Raw genomic sequence first — 22,022 nt, 5'->3', positions numbered from 1 at the left:
CCTTCCTCCATCCCGTGTTCTGGGATGAAGCCACAGGGCCAGGTGATGAGCGGGGAAGTAGATCCAGGGGCGTTCCTGCACATCCCGGATTACATTTCGGTCATGTTGCGTTTCCATGCCTCCTTTTTTATGTTTGCTTTCTGGGTGAAATCCGCCCCCTGCGTGTTTAGCCAACACACAGCTTAGGTCCACCTTAGCCCTCCCTGGAGATTGTGGTTCAGGTCCTTTCTCGTTTTAACCAAACTAATTTGCCAGCCCTTAGTGCAAACCCAGTGTGCCATAAGCCTCACCTCTGTGTCTGCATGGCTGAAACACTCTCTCTCTCGCTCTCTCTCAAATCCTGCTCTTGCTTCTAGTGAGCGGCTCTCAAGTTGGGTTCTAACTCACCCCTGCATCACTGAGCTCAGACTTTGGTTCTCTGACCCTGGAAGGATTTTCTATAGGCTATTTTCCTTTAATAAGCAGAGAGGCTGAGATTTTAAAGTCACCTAGGTGATTTTGAAACCAAATCCCTATTAAAATGATTGCTTTGGGGACTTTGTAAATGTCAACCAGGGTGTATTTCCACTCTTCTTGTACCCTGCTTTTTCACCTTTCCTTCTCGTCCACTGCTTTTCTCTCCATATTCTTTGCCTACCTTGGTTTCATGGTCTGTTCTCCATCTCGTATATTTCATGTGCCTTTTCCTGTCCTGTTGGCTGAAATGTAATGGACATTTTTGTTGAAAAGACCCCCTGAAAGATACCTATTTTACAAAGGAAACGCATGTTGCCAGGTAGCAGCAGCTGCTTTAAGTCTTTGGGGCAGGTGAGCAAGAAACTTAGTGTGGGAGGCATGTCACTTGTACGGAGAGTCTCTTGGTGTTGGCACTCCTATCATGTGTCCAGAAGGCCAGTCTTGGCATGAAGTGCTAATAGGCACCTCCGGTGCCCTTCTCTGGCTTCTCCTGCCATGCGGGAGCTAGAGGATGAGGAAGAAAAACCTGTCTCTGTCAAGCCGGCGTTCCAGAAAGGGAAAGCATTTCTGCAGACGTGCTGCCTCCATCACTCAGCTGTGCTGAGCTTGTCACCCTGCTATTCGGCTGAGAGGTCCATGGTTTGTTTGCCTGAGCATCTTCTCTAGTTTTCTGATTCATTATTGGCACAGTCAGAAAAGGAAAGAACCGGAGGAAGTAGTTCCAAGGTGAATTTCTCTCTGTGGATAGATTGCAGGGTAAGTCCTGGTTGGAGCGATGGCTTTGGAGTTTGAGAGAGAGTGGCAGTGTGTCAAGGCTGGTTTATAGAGTTACTCTTTTCACTGGACAGTCGGGAGTTCATACATTCATCTACCTGACATTCAGGGCATCGAGTCTCAGGGAGGGAGGGCGAATCTTAGGGCAGAGTGTCCCAACACTGTTACGAAGTGTGCACTGTACTTTAAGGGACTGGTTTTCCCCCTGAAGAATTCTGTTTTTTCTCCTAACGTCCCAACATCTGGATTTCTCTGGACAACCCATGGAGTGCTGCAGCTGTACTAATAAGGAGAGGAGCTGACCAGAAATGGGTGAATGGAAGGGTGCATGTCGGGGCTAGCTCTGCATGGAAGGGCATGCATCGGGGCTGGCTCTGGTCTGTATAGGGAGGGGGGTTGCATGGAAGGGCATGCATCGGGGCTGGCTCTGGTCCATACTGGGAGGGAGGGTTGTGTGGAAGGTCACACGTCGGGGCTGTCTCTGGTCCATACTGGGAGGGAGGGTTGCATGGAAGGTCACACGTCGGGGCTGGCTCTGGTCGATACGGGGAGGGGGGTTGTGTGGAAGGTCACACATCAGGGCTGTCTCTGGTCGATACAGGGAGGGGGGTTGTGTGGAAGGTCACACGTCAGGGCTGTCTCTGGTCAATACGGGATGGGCCATGTAGAAGGACGCATGTCAGGACTGGCTCTCATTAATGAGTGATTTTTTTCATTCATCAGTTCAGAACTCTCCCTTGCCCTTGCACACTGCCTGACCCGATCACACTCACAAGCCACCCTCCATCTCGCAGCCTAATTGTCTCAGTGGCATAATTCTTTCTTCTCCTGTTCAAGTTCATGTCCCATCATCTCTGAGTGTGAGCAGCTTTACTTCCAAATCCAGCCCTCCCGCATCTCCAGCCACGGCCCTGCTGCCCCGTCCTGCCACAGAGTGGTGTTAGCATTTCCGCAAGGAGCACCCAGAGCTGCGGCTGCAGCACGGTATATTTAGTAGTAACCCTTTGCATTTCCATGGCACTTCCCATCACGGGTCTCGCATCACTTTGCAAACACCAGTTAGGCTCCCCAGCCTCTCTGGGGGCATGGTAGTTATTATCTTCCTCCCCGTGGGGAAACTGAGGTGCAAGAACTGACGGTCTCAGAGCAGATCAGTGGCAGAGCCAGAGAGAGAACCCAGGGGTCCAGAGCCCCTGCTCCAACCACACAGTCTCCCCTTTTTAAGAATAGTGTGCGGTTCCCTGCAAAGAAATCCATGTCTCTAACTGAATAAACTCTCCCTGCTTGAAAAACAGGGTACTTTCACCACTGCTTATTTAGACCCTGATTCTGAGAGGTACTTTGCTATAAGTGGGAACAAATGGGGCACTCGGGATTAAGCCTGGAGAAGCGATTCAGAAAGACAACTGGGTTCACAACAGCCGCATTTGTTCTGAAGCTGGTAGTTTCGCCCAGGAAGAAAGGGTCCAGTCTAGGGAGGCAGTGTGGTCCAGTGGCTAGGCTGCTGGACAGAAAGCCAGGAGAACTGGGTTCTGCTCCCAGCTATGCTATTGCCCTGCTGCATGACATGGGCAAGTTGCTACATCTCTTGTTGCCTCATTTTTCCCATCTGTAAAATGGAGGATTAGTTTCTTTGGCTCTTACAGCATTTCCATCTGATCAGTCTTGTTGTTATTAAAACCTTGTTGCAATTTGGTATTGAATTCCCATCTACTTAATATCAGTGCATTTGAAGTAAGAGAGGAGGTTACAGAAAGTCATGCCTCTGGCTTTTGCAATGGGAGAAAAAATACGAACAGAAATTATATATAAAAACAATTAGAAGAAGCAGCAAACAACGCTTTCGTTTTGGTTTGAAACTCTTCCCTGTCATATTGTGCCTCTGTATGTACTGTGTATTTATTGTCATATGTATCTGAGTGTGTGTTTGTAGCTCTACTCTGGCAAAAGCGATAGTCTGTTTATAAGCTAAAATGTGTGCGGTGGACGGGTGGGTGGGCGAGGCGGAGGAGGGAGAGCTAAATATTCTCTGATCTCTAGCGCAGATTGAAGATCATCTAATAACATTAGGATCGTGGCATCAACTGTGAGAAAGCAGACCTATTTAACTGAGTCCACACATCCCTCTGCATGAGCGGGCAGAACACAGTCACCTGAGGACAGAGGCTCTGAAAACGAGACTGTCACTTTAAACCACATCTCAGCTCAGAGCGGGTCATTGGCACTGTCTACATTTTTCACATGGCTGAGCGCTCCGCATAAATCTTACCTCCGGCAGCCTGCGAGGGGAGATAGCTGGTGAGAGCTCTCTGTGGCTGCTAGCAGTAGCTAAAAAGCATCAAAGCAGCAGCTTCTCTCCACAATTCCTATACGGGGTGAGATTGTCATGCGCTTCAAGATGTGAAAGCAGAAGCTTTAGAGGGAATTTGTTGCTGGGATCAGTAAGTAGCACTCTGTCTTTCTATTTGTGTTCCTTGTTCTCTGGAGGGAGAGAACACATGAAGGGAGAGAAGGAATTTGTTATATATTTGTATTTTGGGGGGATAGGAAGGCTGGGGTTTGGTCTGGAAATTGTTTAAAAAAATCAGCTTCTTTAAAGTTTGCAAGAGCCCCTTCAGTTTGAACTTAATTGTAACACAATTGTTTGTTGCTTTCATTTATCCCCCAAGCCTCAAGAGAGGAGCCCCTGGTGTCTTGGGAATGTCTTGTAAAAGGCAGCGTGGGGATTTTGATGACTGGGGTCTCGCTCATGATGACGGGTGTGTTTATTTAGGAGGAGGTGAGGGGTGCCTGTGTATGGCCAGGACACTGTGAGATCATTTCTGAGGGTGGCTGGTTGTGATACTGAAAGACCATTAAAATGCTCTACTCAGCACAAAGACTGTACAAGTTGAACAGCCCTTTTGAATGTGTTAAAACGGCAATAGCTTTAGCATGGGAGTGTGGGCTCTAGCTAGCATGAGACTGTTCATCACTAGAAGCAGTGAATCCAGATTTCGAATGAAAACTCCAGACAGCTTCTCTTCCTGTCAGACTGAAATGTTTGACCACAGGGTTCCCCCCACCCCTCACTTTTCCTCTGCAAGGCTCACTTCAGTGCCTCCGCTCCATTTGTATCTTCTTGCTTCGCTTTTTGTCGAGCAGCAGTTTTCCAAAACAGGTTAGACGGCAACGTTAGTTCAGTGCCTGAAGCAGCCAGAATGCGTCTTTGCCAATGATGGCCAGTATCGTCATTCAGTCCCCTCACCCCAGGCTCGGCTCCTGCCTCTCTTGGCACACCTCCTGCCAGGCCTGGACTTCTTCCAACTCCTCTTGAAGTTAGTGGGAGCGGACGGTACCTGCCACCTTGCAAGGTGTTTTCCTTTGCAGGACTGAGCCCTTAATTGGCAGGCGTTAGGAAAGAAAAGAGACTGAGAAGCAGTGGCTGATGGTACTCAGGAGATGGCTGGCTGGATTGATACAATAGATCTACCCAGCGGCTTCATGTATTGGCACGTCCTCACTCCTGTGTGCTGGCTGGCACTGTTGTGGTAGATCCCCCCCTTCAGACAGGATTAAGTAAGTAGCTGTAGTGGGTCTGATATACAGAGGGCAAGATGGTCAAAGTAATGAAATATGGGACAAGTGTGACTTGGGACAAATATCCCGCAGGTGATGGGCATATTAATTGTTATCCTTTGCCTGGAATGAGGAAGATATTCCCCAGACCTTCCTGCAATATAGAAATGAACACTCTAGAATCCAGGAGTCCCTGAGTCTTGTCCCAGACTCTGTTACTGACTCACTGTGTGACTTGGGCAAGTCACTTCAGCTTCTTAGTCCCCTCCTGGCTAAAATAAGAAGGAAGAGCCTGAGAGATGAAGTCTCTTTTCAGTGTTTGGCAGGTGCTTCTGATGGCCAGCATGAGAACCTACATAGGAAAGGGGGTCTAGTGATATTTACCTGCCTTACTGGCATGCTCAGGTGTTATGGTCCAGGCACTTTGTGTCTGATCTTACGCCACTGACGTCGATGGGGAATTTGCTGCTGACATCGGAGGGGTCGGGACTGAGTCCTTTGAAATCTTGTGATGGAAGGTGCTCTAGAAGACTGAGAGACACCAAAAACCATGCCTTAAATTTGGAGGTTTTGAAGTTGATTTACGGTTCAGAAACTTGCTACTGTTTTAATTTTCATTTGGTGATGTCCCACATTGTGTATTTAGAAGCGATGATCTTTCATCCAAAATAGGGATGTTTTAAGTGGCAGTGAAAAGTCCTTAGAGATCTAAGACTTTCTGCTGGCTGGGGGTACGTCTTATAATGAAACAGACTTCTTTTGGTTGGGCTGAGCATCAAAGTTCTCCAAGGCTCCTTAATGGAATTGGTGCTACAAGGGGATGTCATTTGTGTGATCAGAGAACCGAAGACTAGCTATTTACATGGATAATGAGCACATCTGTAGTTACAATGGATGGGATAAACACAGTTCAGAAAGGGTATTAGCCTTTGTGCTTCATGGCATAAGCCATCCAGATGGGTGTTGGAAGAAACTGCCGCTCTGGACTTCCTAGTCCTTAATTCTCCACTAGAATTTCTTTTACTTGCCTTTGAAGCATCCAGCGCCAATCGCTCTCAGAGAAAAGACACTGGATTAGGTCAGCCCTCTGCTCTGATCCGCAATGACAATCCCTATATCACTTGGACAGCGTGGAGGCTTTGAGAGCCCCCACGATGGTCTTGGGTCATCGGACAGATGATAGAATCACTGTGTGAAATTCCACAGCCTATGTTTATGGAGATCAGACTAGCTGATCATAATGGACTTTTCTGAACTTTAAATTTCTGACCCTCAAGCCAGCAGCATGTCAGAAAGTCACACAATCGCATCTCATGATTGTAAAATGAGACGAAAGTGGGAGGATTTTTCTCTTAGCGTGGGGATCAATAATAAACCTTCCTCCCCAAATTGTATCCCACTCCAGCCACTCTGGCTGGCTCCTATTTCCCGTTTGACTCTTACGGTGTTAAAAAGAACTAACTTTAAAATGTGGTGGAGGCAGCAGGAAGCTTTGTGGGAGAAGCCCCGGCTGCCAGAACCATTTGGCTGGGGTATTTATAACTGGCAGGCAGGTGATGTGTGTGTGTGTGTGTGTGTCCACGAGGAGGAAGCATTTGCCAGCAGGAAAGTTCCATGACTCTTTGCGGTGTGAAGTTAAATGTATAACACAGAGAGCTGGGGAAAAAACGCCCATCAACTTTTGGCATTTTTTTTTAAATCACTACCCGCTCGAAACTTTAGCCTGAAAAGTTTTTAGGTTGGGGGGGAGGGAGGGACTAACTAGAACTTGAAACATTTTTTGGTTTTCAAAAACTGGAGAAAAATCAGTTTGGGGTTTTTTGGGTCAGAAATCTCAACCGAAGGAACAAAACAAACATTTCGATTTTGGCTGAAAAGCCTCCTCTTCTTTGGGGAAGAGAATGTTGTCACGAAGACTTTTTGACCGGCTCTAATAATAAGCCTCTAAAGGGGACTGAAACCTTGGACGTTATTAGCAGATGTTGTCATTCTGAAGCCCCTATGGAGTATATGGATAATAGTGTGATCACTAGAAAATGCTGATCACCATTCTTTCTGCATTTATGACACTGTCGAATAAGAGGTGTCAAGATGCCGTGTACTACGCTCGTGTAATAATTATAATAATTAGGAGCTTTTCTCTAAACAAAGGTGCTTTTCTCTGGCATCTGAGGATCTCAAAGTGTTTTCACAAACATAAGGTACTCAGGGAAACTCAGACATGGAAAGGTTACATGGTTTACCTACAATGAGTCACAGAGTGGGGAAGAGAACCCAGAAGTCCTGACGCCTAGTCCCCTGCTGTAAGCCCTACCATCCGACCAAGCTTAGAAGGACATTGTGGGGTCGGTGAGTCAGAATGTGACTTTCCTCCTTCCACTCGCCCTCCAGGATTTATCTCCTCCTTGTTTGTTCCTTCTCGCGCTGTCTCTCTGTTTTCTTGCCCCCCCTCTCCTGGATGCAGAGTGGTTGTGATTTATTATGGGTATTACAGTAGCTCCCTCGATGTGTTAGGTGCTCTCAGCATAAGAAGGAAGACAAAGTCCCTGCCCCAAATTGCTCCGTGTTTAAAGTGAATTTTAATTCCTGGCCCTGCTCTGCCGGGGTTTGCTTTGGGGCCTGTTGGGCCGGCCAGGACTGCGATCAGGGCCAAGTGCTGCGCTCTCCACAGGTGGTTGCTGAGCTGAGAGCAGCACCAATCAGTGAACAGGCAGGGTGGCAGCTGCGTGCACAGAACAGCCACACCAGCTGCCGGGTTCCAGCGCTGGGTCCGTCTCTATTTCGCTCCATGAAGCTGAACGTCTTGGAGATGGAAGGACCAAGCCAATGGGGAGGTGGTAACTTCGGCCCGCACGCCCTTTCGTAACAGACCAGATTCTCCCCTCCCCAGCTGGACGGGAGCAATTGCTGAGCACACAGAGGGTATTTCCATTGGCTGGCCACTCAGCACTGCTGTCTAGCTCGTTGCTTTGAGAAGCACTTTGGGGCACCAGCCACAGGAGAGGTGCTGGATAAAACCACCCCATGGTGCCGCAAAGACAGGGCTCATGCGCATGTTAACGCATCCAGTACGTGTTCAGAATGTAGCTCTGTCTGGGTGCGTGTCAAGGGAAGGCTGCCTTTTGCAGAGACATGTCGGGCCCGGGAGGGGAGAGACGGAAAGCCAGAGCCGCCCTGGGGTCTGCCTTTGTTGTGAGAGGAGACAGAGGCAGTTTTAGGGGAATTTTCAAAGGGACTCAGGCGCACGAGTGCTATTGGAAGTCAACAAGACTTGGGTGGATACCTCTCCTCAGTGCTTTTGAAAATCTCCTCCCAAGGGCCCTGATTCAGCAAAGCCCTTAAGCAAGTGCTTACGACTAACCTTCAGCATGTGCGTAAGTGATTTGCTGAATTTCCCCCTAAGCTGTCCCTGCACAGCTGCTGCTACACTGTTTGTCCAAGGCCCTGGATCACATTCGTCTTCCCCAGGAAGCCAGGCAGCCTGGGGCCCTCTAGCGGCTGTCTACCTGGCTCTGTAAACCTGAGTCTGTGGGCTGCATTGTAAACCTGGGCTCGCAATTCCTGGACCCGGGTCTCTCAGCCATACGAGTGCGTCCACACAGCAGAATGAGAGGCCTTGGACCAAATGTCAGCAGGACTCTGACTCCTTTCAGCAAGCACCCAGGAGGTGGGTCTTAGGATCCTGCTAGTGGGATGGGTCAGAGTCTAACTGATTGGTGTGTGGACAGAAGCAGGGCTTGGGCTCAGACCTGAGTCAGAGCCCAAGGTCAATAGAGGGATCCCTGAGCCAGGCATTTTAGGTGAGTTCAGTGTAGAGCTTTTAGACCACAAGAGCAGTGGGGAAACCGGTGGATTATGTCTGTGTTCGTACAGCCCCCGGCACAATGGGGCCTGATCCTGGTATAATAATTCCAAGCATAATACCTTCATGCTAATAATGGGAGATGGGGAGTTTTAGGGCTAAGAGGCCTTGGGAGAAAGGAGTTCCACAAGATCCTCACTCCCTTATGAGTGCTGCTCAGGAGGTAGAAGTCTCCGAACCCCCTAGGCTTCTCAACCGGATTGTCAAAAGCGCCCCGCACCCTGTCAGGAGTTGTGGGTGTACAGCATCTCTGCAAATCCTCCATGCAAGAAGGTGACTCCGAGACACCCAGTCGCCTGGGCACTTGCTTTTCGATGCATTTCCCAGACAGCAGCTGGTGTTTTCTCCACAGTGGTTACAAAACAGCAGATGAAACAGGCCTGCTGATCACTTAGAGAAAAAAAAATGTATGCAAAAGCCTGGATGCCTTCAAATTAGGGAGGCCTATTTCAGGTAAACGAGTCTGACTGGCCGGGTTTCATTAGCCCTCTCTGCACTCGGATTAGCAGTCAGGTGTCGTGATGAAAATCAGTCATACAAAATGGGGACTGTGATTTTAAACCAAATGCAGTTCTCTGCCCCCCTCGCTGGCTGGGTAGGTCTCCATTAGCTCAGCTGATGCAGGCTCCCTGAGGGGAGAACATGGGGCCAGCCTCCCTTGTTCTGACCCCACAAACAGCCCTGACCCTGTCGTTGGCTCCATTCCAAGCTGTGTTCTCAGATGGCAAGAGGAGAATTCGTGTCTTGCCCAGCAGCGAGGCCGGGGGAGAGGGGTGTGTCTCCAGTGCCCTTTAGAGCGAGAATGGATTTGTAGCTGAGCTGAAGAAGTCTGCATGTAAGCTGGCCCCCTTTGACAATACGAAAAACCCCAGCAGCACATGGGGGAGGCTCCAATCCAGGGTGACAGGCACAGCTGGATTTTCTCTCTCTTTCAGGGCCCACCCGCCTGGCCAAGACCAGACTCTCTTGTTGAGGGAGCCCCTCAGCTTTCCCCTGACAATTAAATACCTCCTCTGGTTTTCACATGTCTTTTGCCACCCCTGGAAGAGGCTTAGGAGCTGCCTCAGGAACCTTCCCCTCCCAAAAGAGAGACTGCAACTCCTCACTTGGGTCTCCCACAGAGGAACAAAGCCAGACCTCCCCACAGCCCCTCTTGGAGCAAAAATAAACCTTTGGGGGAAGATGAGGATTGAAGCCTGTTTCTGAAACACAAAGGAGACTTCAAGGGTCTGCTCCAATGACCACTGACATCAGTGGATTTTGCATTGGGCCCTGAATGCTGCAGTGAGGCATTTGGAATGATTTCTGAGTCTAAGTAAGAAGTAGAAATTCCCTATATCAGATCAGCAGGACCAGTAACCCATTACTTGGCATACTGGGAACCAGGGCCTTCTGGTCCTTATTCCCAGATTTGTCACTGCGTTGCTGTGTGGCCGAGTCGCTGTGCCTCAGTTTACTAATATTACTGACCTCGTGGGGCATTGTGAGTAAATTTGGGGGAAGCACATTCAGAAGAAAGCTGCTGTGAGTTTGCGTTTTTCAGTGGGTTTGCTCCAGTCGTTTGCTTTCAAGTCCTGCAACGTCACTAGCACAAAGGTTTGTGGGAAACAGAGCTCCAAGGGGCCCATGCAAGTCTTTGAGGAACTGAATGTTCAATTAATGCACATAAATATCCACCCCGGAATTAATTGTAATGACTCCCTATGTGGATCATCAGCAGGGTTGGAACCCAGCACTGGAGCACGGGCTAACTCGTTGCTTTGGGACAGCAGCCAAAGCAGAGGTGCTCTGGGGACCGCTAGCACTTGAGCTACGGGAGTCTCTCCATCAGCTGGCAGAAAACTCTCACTTAATAGCGCGAATAAATACGTCGAAATTGGAAACCACTGGCAGAGAAAAAAACTGGATTAGTCACATGCATTCCTACATTGCAGACTATGAGCTCTGCTCTGGCTGCAAGGCTGGGTTCGTATTTGAGTGATTGCTTTGAGATCCTGCTGTGAATGGTGCCATGTGAGAAGAGATTTTCTTTCTGATCATAAGGGCAGTTCCACATCTCCTCCCCCCCCCCCCAACCCTCTACCTCATTTCTATTTAAAATCCGTATAGGGAAGTGCAGACCCATTTGATCAGTCTCTTTGGCACGGTTCCCTGGGCTGTGCTGGGCCGCAGGTGGGCGGTGTTCAGATAAATGATGAGCCACTCGGCGGAAGGGCCCCTCCTTTCTCATCTCCTTGCCTGCCGTCCTTATAGAGGACACTGGGGAAAGGGCAAGGACTTCTGAGCAACAGGTTTCGAGGGAGGCATATTGATATGGCAGCTGGGGAAGACCCCGTCTCATTTTTCATTGTTATGGTAAGTTAAGGACACTTGTAGACAAAGTCTAATTCATGGGTGAAAGATCCAGGGAACTGCAGTCCTATAGGCTAGAGCAGCAGTTCCCAAACTGTTTGGTGGCAGGACCCCATTTTGACGCTTTATTAACTCCCGCGACCCCAGATGGCACGGAGGATGCCATTTTGTAGCACACGCACCATATGTGTCGGATGAGGACACCGCTTTACTCTACAAAATGGCATCATCCACACACTCTTGATCGCCACCCCATCCGCAGCCTGCATCATGGTGGTCCAGCTGTCTCCGCAGCTCCTTGTCCGAAGCCAGGACGGAGGGAGCTAGGCGCTCGGAGTATCGTCAGGGTTTAGCATTTTAATTAGAGGGGTGCTGAGCCAGTCCATGGTGAGCCAAGGGGAAAGCAAGCTGCTAGTCCGCAGTGAGAGGGACATGGAGGAGGTGGGAGTTGTTTCTCAAGGGGGGTTAACTAGGTGAGTGATGCTTATGAAGGAGAAGGATGAATAGCACTGGCTTGGGCCAGCAGAGTGCAAAAGCTCCCCTGTCCTTCTCTGCCAGTGTCCTGTGAGCTTGACCTGCATTCCTTGCTTTTCTCCTGGGCTGCCTGTGAACACTGACCCTGATCTGCAGCTCCCCCTGCTAGTCCAGCCCTGGACTCCTGTATGGCTCCCCCAACATGCCTCCATCTCTGAATCTGCCTGACTGTTCCCATGCTGTCCCGGGTCCCGCCACGCCACACCCCTGGCTCTTTCAGTCCTTGACTCCTCACACAGATCAGGCAAAACACCCCCTCCTGTCCCAGTCCTGGCCCTTGCTTGAGCAGTGGCTGCCGGTCACCTGAAACTGTGTGATGCTTTTGTGACACAGACAAAGTGTCCAGTAGAAGGTCATTTTTTCCCACCATGGTGGATCTGAACTCAGCTCTCTGGAGTGTGTGGCATCACTTCTTAGCTTAATTTTTCCTCCCCCGTGACACTTCCCTAATGTTTGCACCTCTGAAGTCAGAGTCCTTCTCAGGGCCAAATGCTACTCCCAGTTACACTGGTGCAACCCCGCTGAAACCAGCTGTGTTGAATCAGTGTGACTGAGAGCAGAATTTCTTCTCCCGGATGAAATTTTTGGGTCACGCAACCTGATGTGGCAGTACTGTAATAAATGCAGCACACCCTCACTGTAAACCCTTTGATTTCCAGGGTGCAACTATTATTGGTTCAGAGGCTGTCTTTCCAACACACCATTTTATTAGCAGATCAGCACATGGAAGAGGTGGGGTTTTACTCCCACCCACCCCCAATCAGCTCCCAGATTGCTAATGTTCCATTGCCTGGCCTGTTGCTAATTTTGACGGTGCCCTAAATAGAAGATGAGTGTATCTCGGCTGGTTTGCCTAGCTTAAGAGAAAATTATTTTCCTCCATTTACTGAGCCAAAACCATTGCGTTAACCCCCTCATCACAACTCTCTCCTGGGGATTTTCCATCTCCTTTGAAAACAACCGAGCTGCCCTTTGTTAGAAGTTGTCTTCACCTGTTTAGAAGGTCTCGCTGCTTGGATAGAACGAGGAGGGGCCCATAAGAGAAACCTCACGTGGCTTCTCCTGCTCCAGACTCGGTTCCATAAAGGACAACCCGTAGCTTTGCTGACAAGCTTGAGAGGATCCCAGAGTCAGCAAAGGACCCGAACTCTGACTACTCCTCTTGCTTTGCTGGCTTTACTCCAGCGCCCTATGCGTCTGGGGCTGGAGTTCCAGGTTTTCCTTGCCACCAGCAGGCACCTGTTGCTTGAGATCTCGAATGAGTTAAGGCTTTTCTCTGATGCCCTCTCTGTGTCCAGCACCCAGGGCTAAAAGGGCTGGGCCTAGGGGCTGAGTGCATCCACCCGAGCACTCCATCTGGCTTTGACTCTGCTACACCTTGCCCTGTTCCCTGACTGGGAAGGAGCTGCAGTCACTCCAGAAGCAGAGTGCTCGGCCAGCGTGCTGAGGAGTGTGAGCTAAGCCTTGCATCACCCAGGCGTTCCCTTCCACTGGCCAAGTTAGGAGCCCTGCGGCGGTATCTCCCCCAATAGGAATCCCTGTCCGGACCTCTGCCAAAAGCTGGTGTGTGATGGGGAGAGTTGTGGGGGTTGAGGTAGCAAATTAGCGCGGATGCACAAGGCCACAAAAGCCAAAACCAGGAAGGAAAGGAAGGGTCGTTGTTGCTGTTAGTTTTTTACATTAAGATGTGAGTGCCTCTAAGTGCTTCTATCCCAGGATGCATTGGAGCTTTACTTCATTTTGTACCTTCAGTGTCCGCGAGAGAAGCAGATTCCGGTGATCAGAGAAGGTGACTAGGAGCCAGGACACCTGGGTTCTACCCTTGGCTCTGCCGGTGACCCACTGTGTGACCTGGGCCAAGTCACCTGACCCCTCTGCTCTGCAGCCTGTAAGATAGGGCTCAGCCCTCCCCTGCCTCTCGGGGATGATGGGAGGAGAAAGGAGCTGCCGCTGGCATCAGTCGGCGCTTAGGAAAACGTAGAATGCGAAGGGTTAAAATCGGCAAAGGCTGGTGAGCTCTTCCAACGGCTGTCTGAAGGCGCTGCCGGTGCATTAAAGAATAAATCTCCAGACAGGCATTGCATTGTGGAAGCGGTAGCATGACTGGCCTCCCTGGTGTCCCACACATCTCTTGAGCCCGAAGGCTGAATGCTCCACACGCCACCAGCGCGGCCAGCCCGTTTGTTAGTAGGTATTTCCAATAGCTCCTGCTGTGCACTTGTGCTTTCCAGGCACTCGTGAGAGCAGTCCTGCTCGCAGTTTAAGGACAAGACCGGCACACGGACAAGTGGTCCGGGGGAGGGGAACAGGGTGGGTGATCTGTATACAAGCCAGCTCAATGCAGAGAAGCAGCACAGCAGAGGGGCTGGCAGACGGACTTAGGTACGGACGGGGTGTGGCCATGTAGCGAGCGCAGCGTGAGCTGGCCCCGCTCACGAAACGTGCCTTCCCTGCTTCATCCAGTTCGGAACCAGACCGGTTTGACTGTGATCAGTGAACGTTGTGCTGGTGAATGGCTCAAGATTCGCTAACTCTCCATCTCTCCAGGGCAGGCACCCGCAATTCCCCACCGACTGGCCTGGAGGGACCCGCCTGTAGCAGGCGAGAGAACGGGGGTTTGATCTGTGGGCCCCATTCATGCATCACCTCTCTGCTGAGGCAAGCGCCTGACTGGAGGGATGGCTGTGCGGAAAAGGCCTTGGCACACAGGCTGTCTGGGGTCAGTCCCCTCTCTGCTACAGCCCCCCTGTTTGGCAGAGCACTTCACCTCCAGCCCTGTAATAATCCTTCCTGTCTCCCGCCCTTTGCCTGACTTGTCCATTAAGATCATAAACACCTCAGGGCAGGGACTCTCTCTTGCCAGGTGTCTGTACGGCGCCTAGCACAATGGAGACCTGATCCTGCTTGGGGCACATAGGTCCAGATCTTCCGAGGTATTTAGGCGCCTGACTCTCATTGGTTTCAGGGTCCCATTGGTTTCAATGGGAGTTACGTGCCTAAATACCTTTGAAGAGCTGGGTCTTCATAATACTAATCAAAATAATTGCTCTTGGTTTTGGTGCTGTCATTCCATCCAGGCCACCAGCTCATGTCAGTGGGCCACTGAGTGGGTATCAGAGGTTCATCAATGTCCACTGATTTTATCCGTTGCTCTTGGTAGCATCTGACCAGTCTGTGTGACCGTACGAGATCCCAGTCGGAGCCCTCCTGAGCCTGGCAGATGCCTCTCTTCTCATTTGCTAATTTTACATCCAATTCTGAGTAATGCTTCAGAGAAATCTGCTGCTCATGATGATTTTGGCTGAGCCAAAGAGGGGACTCTGTGTTTACTCCGTTAGCGAAGCGTGCCTCGTAATGGCATACAAAACACATCTGTCTGAAGTGGAATTGGTCACACCACAGGGCTTGTGCATGGAGGCTTTGGAAGCAAATCCATTCCAGAGCACAGCTTAAATATATCACTGTCTGGTGAAAGGTGATCATTTGGGGCTCTTGGGCGGGAATTGTTTTCCTGAAGAGCTATAATCGAGTGGCATTTGCAGCTCACTGATTGTTATAACCAGCGGTCTCCTGTGGATAGCAGAAAGGAAGGAAGAACTCTGGGAAGCTCAGGTTGTGGAGACCTTTATGGGAGTCTAAATTTAGCTGGCTTGAGAGGAATACTTGCTGTCTGTGCATACAGGGTTATAACCTTGCAAAGGGAGAGGATGGGGATGGGGACAACACATCAGAAGGGGAGTTCTATGTGATACCCTGTGGTCCATCTCATTCACTGGCTTCCTATCCCTCTGGCTTCAAGCCCGGGACTGGGCTCCCAGGTTACTAAACTCTCCCCAGGCTGACTCCGCTCCTGTCCGGATCGCTTCTCTTTCCCTTAGCTGCCCCAACACTGCTCAGTAACTAATTCCCTCTCCCATGCAGGGCTAGGGAAACCCCTCCCTCTCTCAAAACCTCTCCTTTAGAACCAGTCTTTTCTCCCTGCAAGAGAACAATCCCCGCGTGCCAGGAGAGAGCTCGCCCATGTGTTCACGATGCTCTGCAGCAATGAAGGCTGTTGGACAGTGAGGCTAATTTCCCCATTGCTAGGAGCCCTAAGGAAGTCTAGAAACATGGCCCCAGCCAAAAGCGGCTTGGAAAGCATCCAGAGTTTCCCAGGGTCAGCTGGAACGTGATTGGATTATTTAACAGAAGGGCTTGCCACAAATGTTCCTCTGGTGGAACGGAAAGGAAGGGTGACAGCTGCTCACCTTGTGCCTTTGCGAATGCTCCCTGGTAATAGCCCCTGAAGGAGAGCTCTTGCAAAGGAAGGTAACTCTGCCTTGCTGGGGGGGAGGGTGTGGGAGGAGTTGATCTTTCTTTCTGGTGGAGGCTAGTTTTACCCGCCCCTATTGGAAAGGCAAGGAGAAGAACAGTGAGAAGCTATTTCGGAGATGGGAGTGGATGGGGACACAATGCAGCTGTATGCCTGGGGGGGGACACCTGCGCTGGAAACGAGCCGCATCACTAGGAGATGAGCTGAGTGAAAGGGAATTTGTTGGCCCCTGGACTCCCGGAGGCACATTCGCTGTCCTGCTCTGCTCCCTTTGCATGGCTCAGGGGGGAACCCGCCACGCGTCCCAGCTGGGGTGGCTAAGGGTGGTGTGTGTGCGCGTGGAGAGAGGCTGCAGCAGGGACAGAGGCAGTTTCTATGCCTTACCCTCCTAGCCCTGGCCAAGGAGGGAATTGGGGGACGGAATGGGGTGCGGACAGTCCCTTGGAGATGATTGCCAGCCAGTGCGGGTTAGAGCAGCCCCCAAACTGCTCTTAACCTATCCTGTGGTTGGGGGTGGAGTCAAGCAGAGAATCAAATATCGCTGACCCTCTCTGACGGCTCCACTCTGCAGCACCGAGCAGCAGAGAATCCGGCCTCCACTTGGCCTAGGACAGGGCAGGAAACTTGTAAGTCAACAGTTGCAGATGTAAGGAGTTGCTTTTGATTGCTTGACTTCTTCTGGTTCCTTTCTTCTTTGCAGAAAATCAGCCGGGCCCCTTCAGACGAGGAATGCTTCTTTGACCTGCTGAGCAAGTTCCAGAGCAGCCGAATGGATGACCAGCGCTGCCCGCTAGAAGAGTGCCAAACAGAGGCTGCTGCCGCCTCCGTGCCTGCCCTGGAAGAAGGAATATGTAAGCACTTGGGGTCTCCCGTTAACGAGAGTAATGACATGTCTGCAGTGCTGCCAGTTCTCAGGAATTTATCGCAAGTCTGGCAATAGTTGGTGTTTTCTTTTAAATCCCCAGCTCCTGGAGTCAGGTGCTTATGTGAGAATCTCAGCTTTCGCTTGTTCAAAAGTATCTTTCCTGGTTTCAGAGAAAAGCTTGAAAAGATGAGCCCCAAAAGCACAAGGACCAAGACACACACAAAAAGAACCCCAGAATTTTGGGGTTGGCTATAATGTTAAGGCGCTCTGGCAAAATTCTGTTTGCTGACACCCCTAGGTCATTTGCCGTGTTTTTTGTTGGGCAAGTAAAAGAGTGTTAAGTTTTTTTCATTGAAATCGTCATTTGGTTTTTGTGCTTCTGAATTTTGTTCAGCACTTAGATACTATGAGGAAAGGTGCTGGAGAGAAAGGTAAACCATAGGGGGGACACAGAGCACAGACAGGTAGATAACCACAGGAAGATCGCAGATAGCTGAATGAATAGGTAGATAAAGTGTATGAAAACTAGATGGTAGTGATATCAACATGGTAAGGGTAGGCAAGGAGATTGGGTGCTGGACTGGTATATTTTCATGGCCATTTTGCAAGGCTGTGATGAGATGTGTTTAAACAGTCATCAGAAAGCAACGGCTAAAGAGACAAGTATTCAACTCTTCGCTTTAAAAGCCATTTCTATGGTACTTTTATTTGTTCCATATGTTTTTGATCAAACTATGCAGTTTGGAACAAACAAACATAAAAGAAGATTTTAAAAAAAAAAACCCTGACATCCCTAAAACGGCTGACACACGAGACGCAGCACCGAAGCACCCAGGGAACATAGAGCTGGGACGACGCGTACGCAGCAGCGAGAGCGAACTAGTGCTGAACAGGTCAGGCTGTGTTGTGACAAGGAGCACAGCCTGGCTCCGAGTCAGGTGGCTTTTCACCCTAAAAAGAGACTGGAAGTGTGCATCATTTTTATAAAGATACGCATGTTTCTGATACAGAAACCAGCATGGGTTTCCCAGCTGTGCTGAGGGCTATAATCGAGGGAGCTGTAGGCAACAGCAGCCTTTAAGCTGTTCCAATATTGCCATCAGCCCAGGTGCTCGAACTCCAGAGCAGGAGGCTGGATTAAAAATCATGATTTGTTAATAAAAACGTGAATTTGGGGCTCTGTTGATTCAGCTCCTGATTTCTGAGCTTTTGTGCTGTCCTCACTTAACATTATGAAGCTTTTCTCCACAACCCTGACGGCTAGAAACTTAGGTGCCTAAATACCTTTGAGCTTCTGGGCCAAATTCTCATTGGAATCAATCCCTTTTGACAGTCTGGGCCTTGCTTCCTTTTTTAAATGAAAGCTGAGATTCTCATGTATTAACATGCCTCCGTTAACAGGAGGCTTTCAGGACAACAGCAAATACTGTGAGACGCTCGATAAAAGGGCGCGTTGGGCACACTGCTGTTTAATTAATTTGCACTCTCGCTTAGACAGTAAAAGTACGTGGCCTGTTTTCCTTTCTATTTAGAGTTATTTTACTGGGTCCCCTTTGCTCGCCCGGTGTTAGCGTGTTTGGATTTCTACGTTGCGGGGGAATGTTTCGTTCCTAACCAGCAGCAAAAAGGAAGCACCCCGCTGTTTTCATGGACTGTTGAATATTGTTTCTGGGCTTGCGACTGAACATTTTCGTTGTGCGGTGCCTTCTGTTTGCTTACACCCGTCGTTTCAAAGCCCTCCTGTCTGAGGTTCACAGCAGTGCCAAATGTGGTGCCATCCAGACCTGGTCATGCCAGGCGTGATGGGCATTGGCAGCACAGTAAGTCTGCACTTTGGCGTAGGGACGTTAGCCAGCACGTTGGGCTGCTGGCTGAGCCTGCAATGCACCTTCCCCTTCGCTTCCCCCAGCCCTGTTTCCCACGGGTATGCTCCAAGACAGAGCACGGCCCCCCACATGGAGCGCCAGCTCCTCGGCTCAGGGGGCTGTCTGTGCCAGCAGCCTGCTGGTCTTTTGCTTCTCATAGGGAGGCAGCACTGGAATCTTTAGGTGGCATTGGGAGCGTGTGCCTTTGTGCTGGATGTGAGCATAGCACTGACTGCTTGTAAGGAGGGTGGTGGGAAGTCATGGCTCAAATTCTCCTCTGGGGGAAATGGGCAAATCTCCACTGAAGTCAATGGAACTGAGCCCATTTACATCAGCGGAGAGCTTGGCTCGTGCTCTAGCTCCCAAACGCACACCCGGCCGGACAGCCTTCGGAGGAGCAGGCTGGCTCTGGGAGGACTGAAAAGAACCAGGCTCGGACTGTGATTTCCTAAGGCACACGGTATGACGCAGGTACCTCTGCCTTGTGCTGGACAGAGCATTTGCAGCCATTGCCCAGGCAGATACCGTATCTGCACTGGCCCTGAAAGGCGAGAGTTGTCTAGGGGACTCGGAAAGGACGAGCCATCTGATGAATCACTTACCTCTGCTTGCACTTGGCTGATTACATGGCCTCTAATTATATCCCACCCGTTGTAATTGCATGGGGCATCTGTCAGGAGGCTGCCTGAGCGCAAGACAGAAAGCCACTCAAGCTTCCAGGGACTTTGGAGTCAATTGCAAGCACAATTTCTGTAACTACCACCTACTTGGAACTGGCCACCCCCTGCCCCCGAATCCTAAAATTAGGCTTAATAACGAGGAAGGCGGGAAATGACGCTTCAGACAGGTTCCTCGGTGGTTCACTGTAATCATGGCCTAGTAACTGACTTGGGGTCTGCCGTTGCACTGAGGAGACTGCTCCGGGGCTCAGAACGGGCAATTAGAGGACGCATCGGAACCAGGAACGGGCCTGTTCGGTCCCACCACCCGGGAGTTCGCAAAGGCAGACCTGCTCGCCCGTGTCGGAGCTTAAAAGGGCACTTGGGCGCTTGTGCCCGCGTTGATGGCACCGTTCTGCACCCTGATCTGCTTCCCGCTGCATTCTCCTGCGCTCCTTGCCAGCTGCTCCCAGCGGGAGCTCACTGCTTGGAGTGACAGCAGCATGGGGGAGCCAAGATGCAGCTTAGAATCCTGCGTTTCTAGCCCTTTGTATGGCACTGGAGGGGTGCCAGGCGCTTCAGACCCAGGTCAGCCTGGCAGCACACCCCGGGCAGGGGGGAGGGAAGGGTTACTTTCCTGATCTGGAGGGGTCAAGAGGCACAGAAATTAAGCTCCTGGGGCAGTATAGCCATTTGCTAGGAGAGCCAGAGGGGGACCTCGGGAATCCCTGTGCTGGGGATTAGAGAGCACTGCAGCAGCTGTATGGGAGTGGATGATGTCTCATGGCCCCGGAGTAAGGTACAGTTTTTGCTTGCATGGCTTCACAGGCAGAGGGCTGGCAATGCAATGAGAATGCTAGAGATTAAGTACCTTCTTGAAAGGCCACGTCAATGAGGCATCTCTTCCCTAATTTAATCTAATCATCGGTCCAAGTGCAATTAATATCCTGTCCTGCTCCCTTTGTGCAGCCTTGTCAGCCAGGGGGAGATGTGTAGCCAGAGTTTCTGTGGTTTACCCTATAAAGCCAGCTGCTTTCCCCCTTCGCTGCCCGATGTTTATGCACTCACAGAGCCCTCCTTCCAGGGAGGCACTGATGCCGTCTAGACTTTATTGATGTTGTGTCAAGCAAGGCAATAAGCCCCCTCTGATCTTTTAAAAGGTTTTTTTTAATGCCACAGAGAAAGTGATAGCCGCAGCATGTGCTGTTCCCAAGGCCAGCTTGCAGGGTGGAAACTGAGCCTTCATGCCTTCTACAGGCAAGGTCCTACCAGCCATTGTGCTCTGAGTGAGCGCGCTCCTTGCAAGGCCTCCGGCACCCCCAGCCTGAGTGGATTGTGTGGCACTGCTGTGGGGAAGTTCACAGCACCAGCAGTCTGCTCTCCCTAGGAGTGGCCCTCACTTTAGCGGGCTGATTTCAGAAAGCCTGGTCTGAGATGAGGCCCTGGCTGGCCCTGCACATTGGTAATGGGAGCTGCCTGCAGCTCAGAGGGGCCATTCAGCTTTGGCTTGGCCAGACCCACTGTTATAAAAGAAAAGTCTTGGTCATTTGTTCTTCTTTGCCATTAGATGAAATGGCTGCAATTCGCTTCTCTCCTGCTGTAGGTCAGCTGAGCGCATTCAGTGCAGGGAAATGAGGTTACTCTTAGCAGGGGGATCAATTAAGAGATCAAGTAGGGCAAAAAAAAACAGCTCAAATCACTTTTCTGCTGAGTGAGGCTGACCCCAGGCCTGGTCTAATCTCGGCTCTGCCACTGACTAGATGGTTACCCGTAGGCACATCACTTGCTCGCTCACTGCCTCAGCTTGCCCACCTGTAAAAGGGGATCATTTACTAGTTAATAATGATGCACTTTGAACTTTATGGGGGCCAAGCTCTAAGGGCTTTACAAAGGCAGGGCGGGATTAGCCACCCCCACTGTGCATGCACTGAGAAGCACAGAGGGGTGAAGTGACTTACCCAAGATCACCGAGCAAATCTGCATCACAGCCCAGAACAGAACCCAGGCGTCCTGGCTCCCAGACCTCAGAGGGGTGGTGAACGAGTTAATTAGAGACTGAGCAGCATGTTGGAGCTGAACAGCACCGTGACACGGGCCCCCTCCCTGGACTGACGCCCTGGTGCTCTCCCTGTCCCCCCCACAGCTCAGTCCTCATTAATGGCATCGCCGCAGACAGAGGAGTTCTTTGATCTCATCGCCAGCTCCCAGAGCAGGCGGCTGGATGACCAGCGTGCCAGTGTGGGCAGCCTGCCCGGCCTCCGCATCACTCACAACAACCTGGGGCACCTGCGCATGGAGGGGGATGCCCAGGAGCCAGGGGACGAGTTCTTCAACATGCTTATGAAGTGCCAGGTAGGCAGCTTGCTCTTCTGCACTGACCCCAGGGGCTGAGCCACCGCTCGGCCCGGGAGAGCCCCAGGGGGCAGGGCTGTGCCAGCTTTCCTGCCACTCCTAGGGCTACACCTGGGGCCCATCCCGAACAGTACACAGCACTGTATGAACATGGGGCAAGACCGGCAAAGGGCCCAGCGTCCTCTTTGCGGGGCCACATTTGTGCCTCCAGAACGGAAGAGCAGGTGCCAGTCAAGGTCTTGCGCTGCTCTTTGATTGCACCTGCAGTTAGGTAGGCCAAGGCGCAGGGCCCACGCCTGTCCCGTGAGTGCACTGTGCCAGCTTGCCTGCAAACCAGGAGGGAGTGAGGGGAGCGGCCTGAGAGGCTGGTCCATAAAAGCAGGGCTCATGCCAAACCCTGTGAAAAGCCCTTCCCTTCCCCTCTGGCCCTGGG

At 51.0% G+C, this 22,022-nt stretch overlaps 1 protein-coding gene across 5 annotated transcripts in view; it reads left to right on the top strand.

The window, feature by feature from the left end:
* The window catches only part of GPSM1 (G protein signaling modulator 1), a 144,845-nt gene that overhangs the window by 118,764 nt on the left and 4,059 nt on the right, over nucleotides 1-22,022 (top strand). For all 5 annotated transcript variants that reach the window (XM_084649700.1, XM_084649704.1, XM_084649701.1 and 2 more), the window contains 2 exons: nucleotides 16,549-16,699; nucleotides 21,381-21,589. In XM_084649700.1, the coding sequence (XP_084505826.1) occupies nucleotides 16,549-16,699; nucleotides 21,381-21,589 (360 nt within the window). The remainder of the gene's footprint in view (nucleotides 1-16,548; nucleotides 16,700-21,380; nucleotides 21,590-22,022) is intronic.

The sequence above is a fragment of the Lepidochelys olivacea genome, assembly GCF_965140295.1.
Source record: "Lepidochelys olivacea isolate rLepOli2 genome assembly, chromosome: 16".
Lineage (NCBI taxonomy): Eukaryota > Metazoa > Chordata > Testudines > Cheloniidae > Lepidochelys > Lepidochelys olivacea.
The sequence above is the reverse complement of the archived record's forward strand: the minus strand, read 5'-3'. Positions and strand labels throughout refer to the sequence as shown.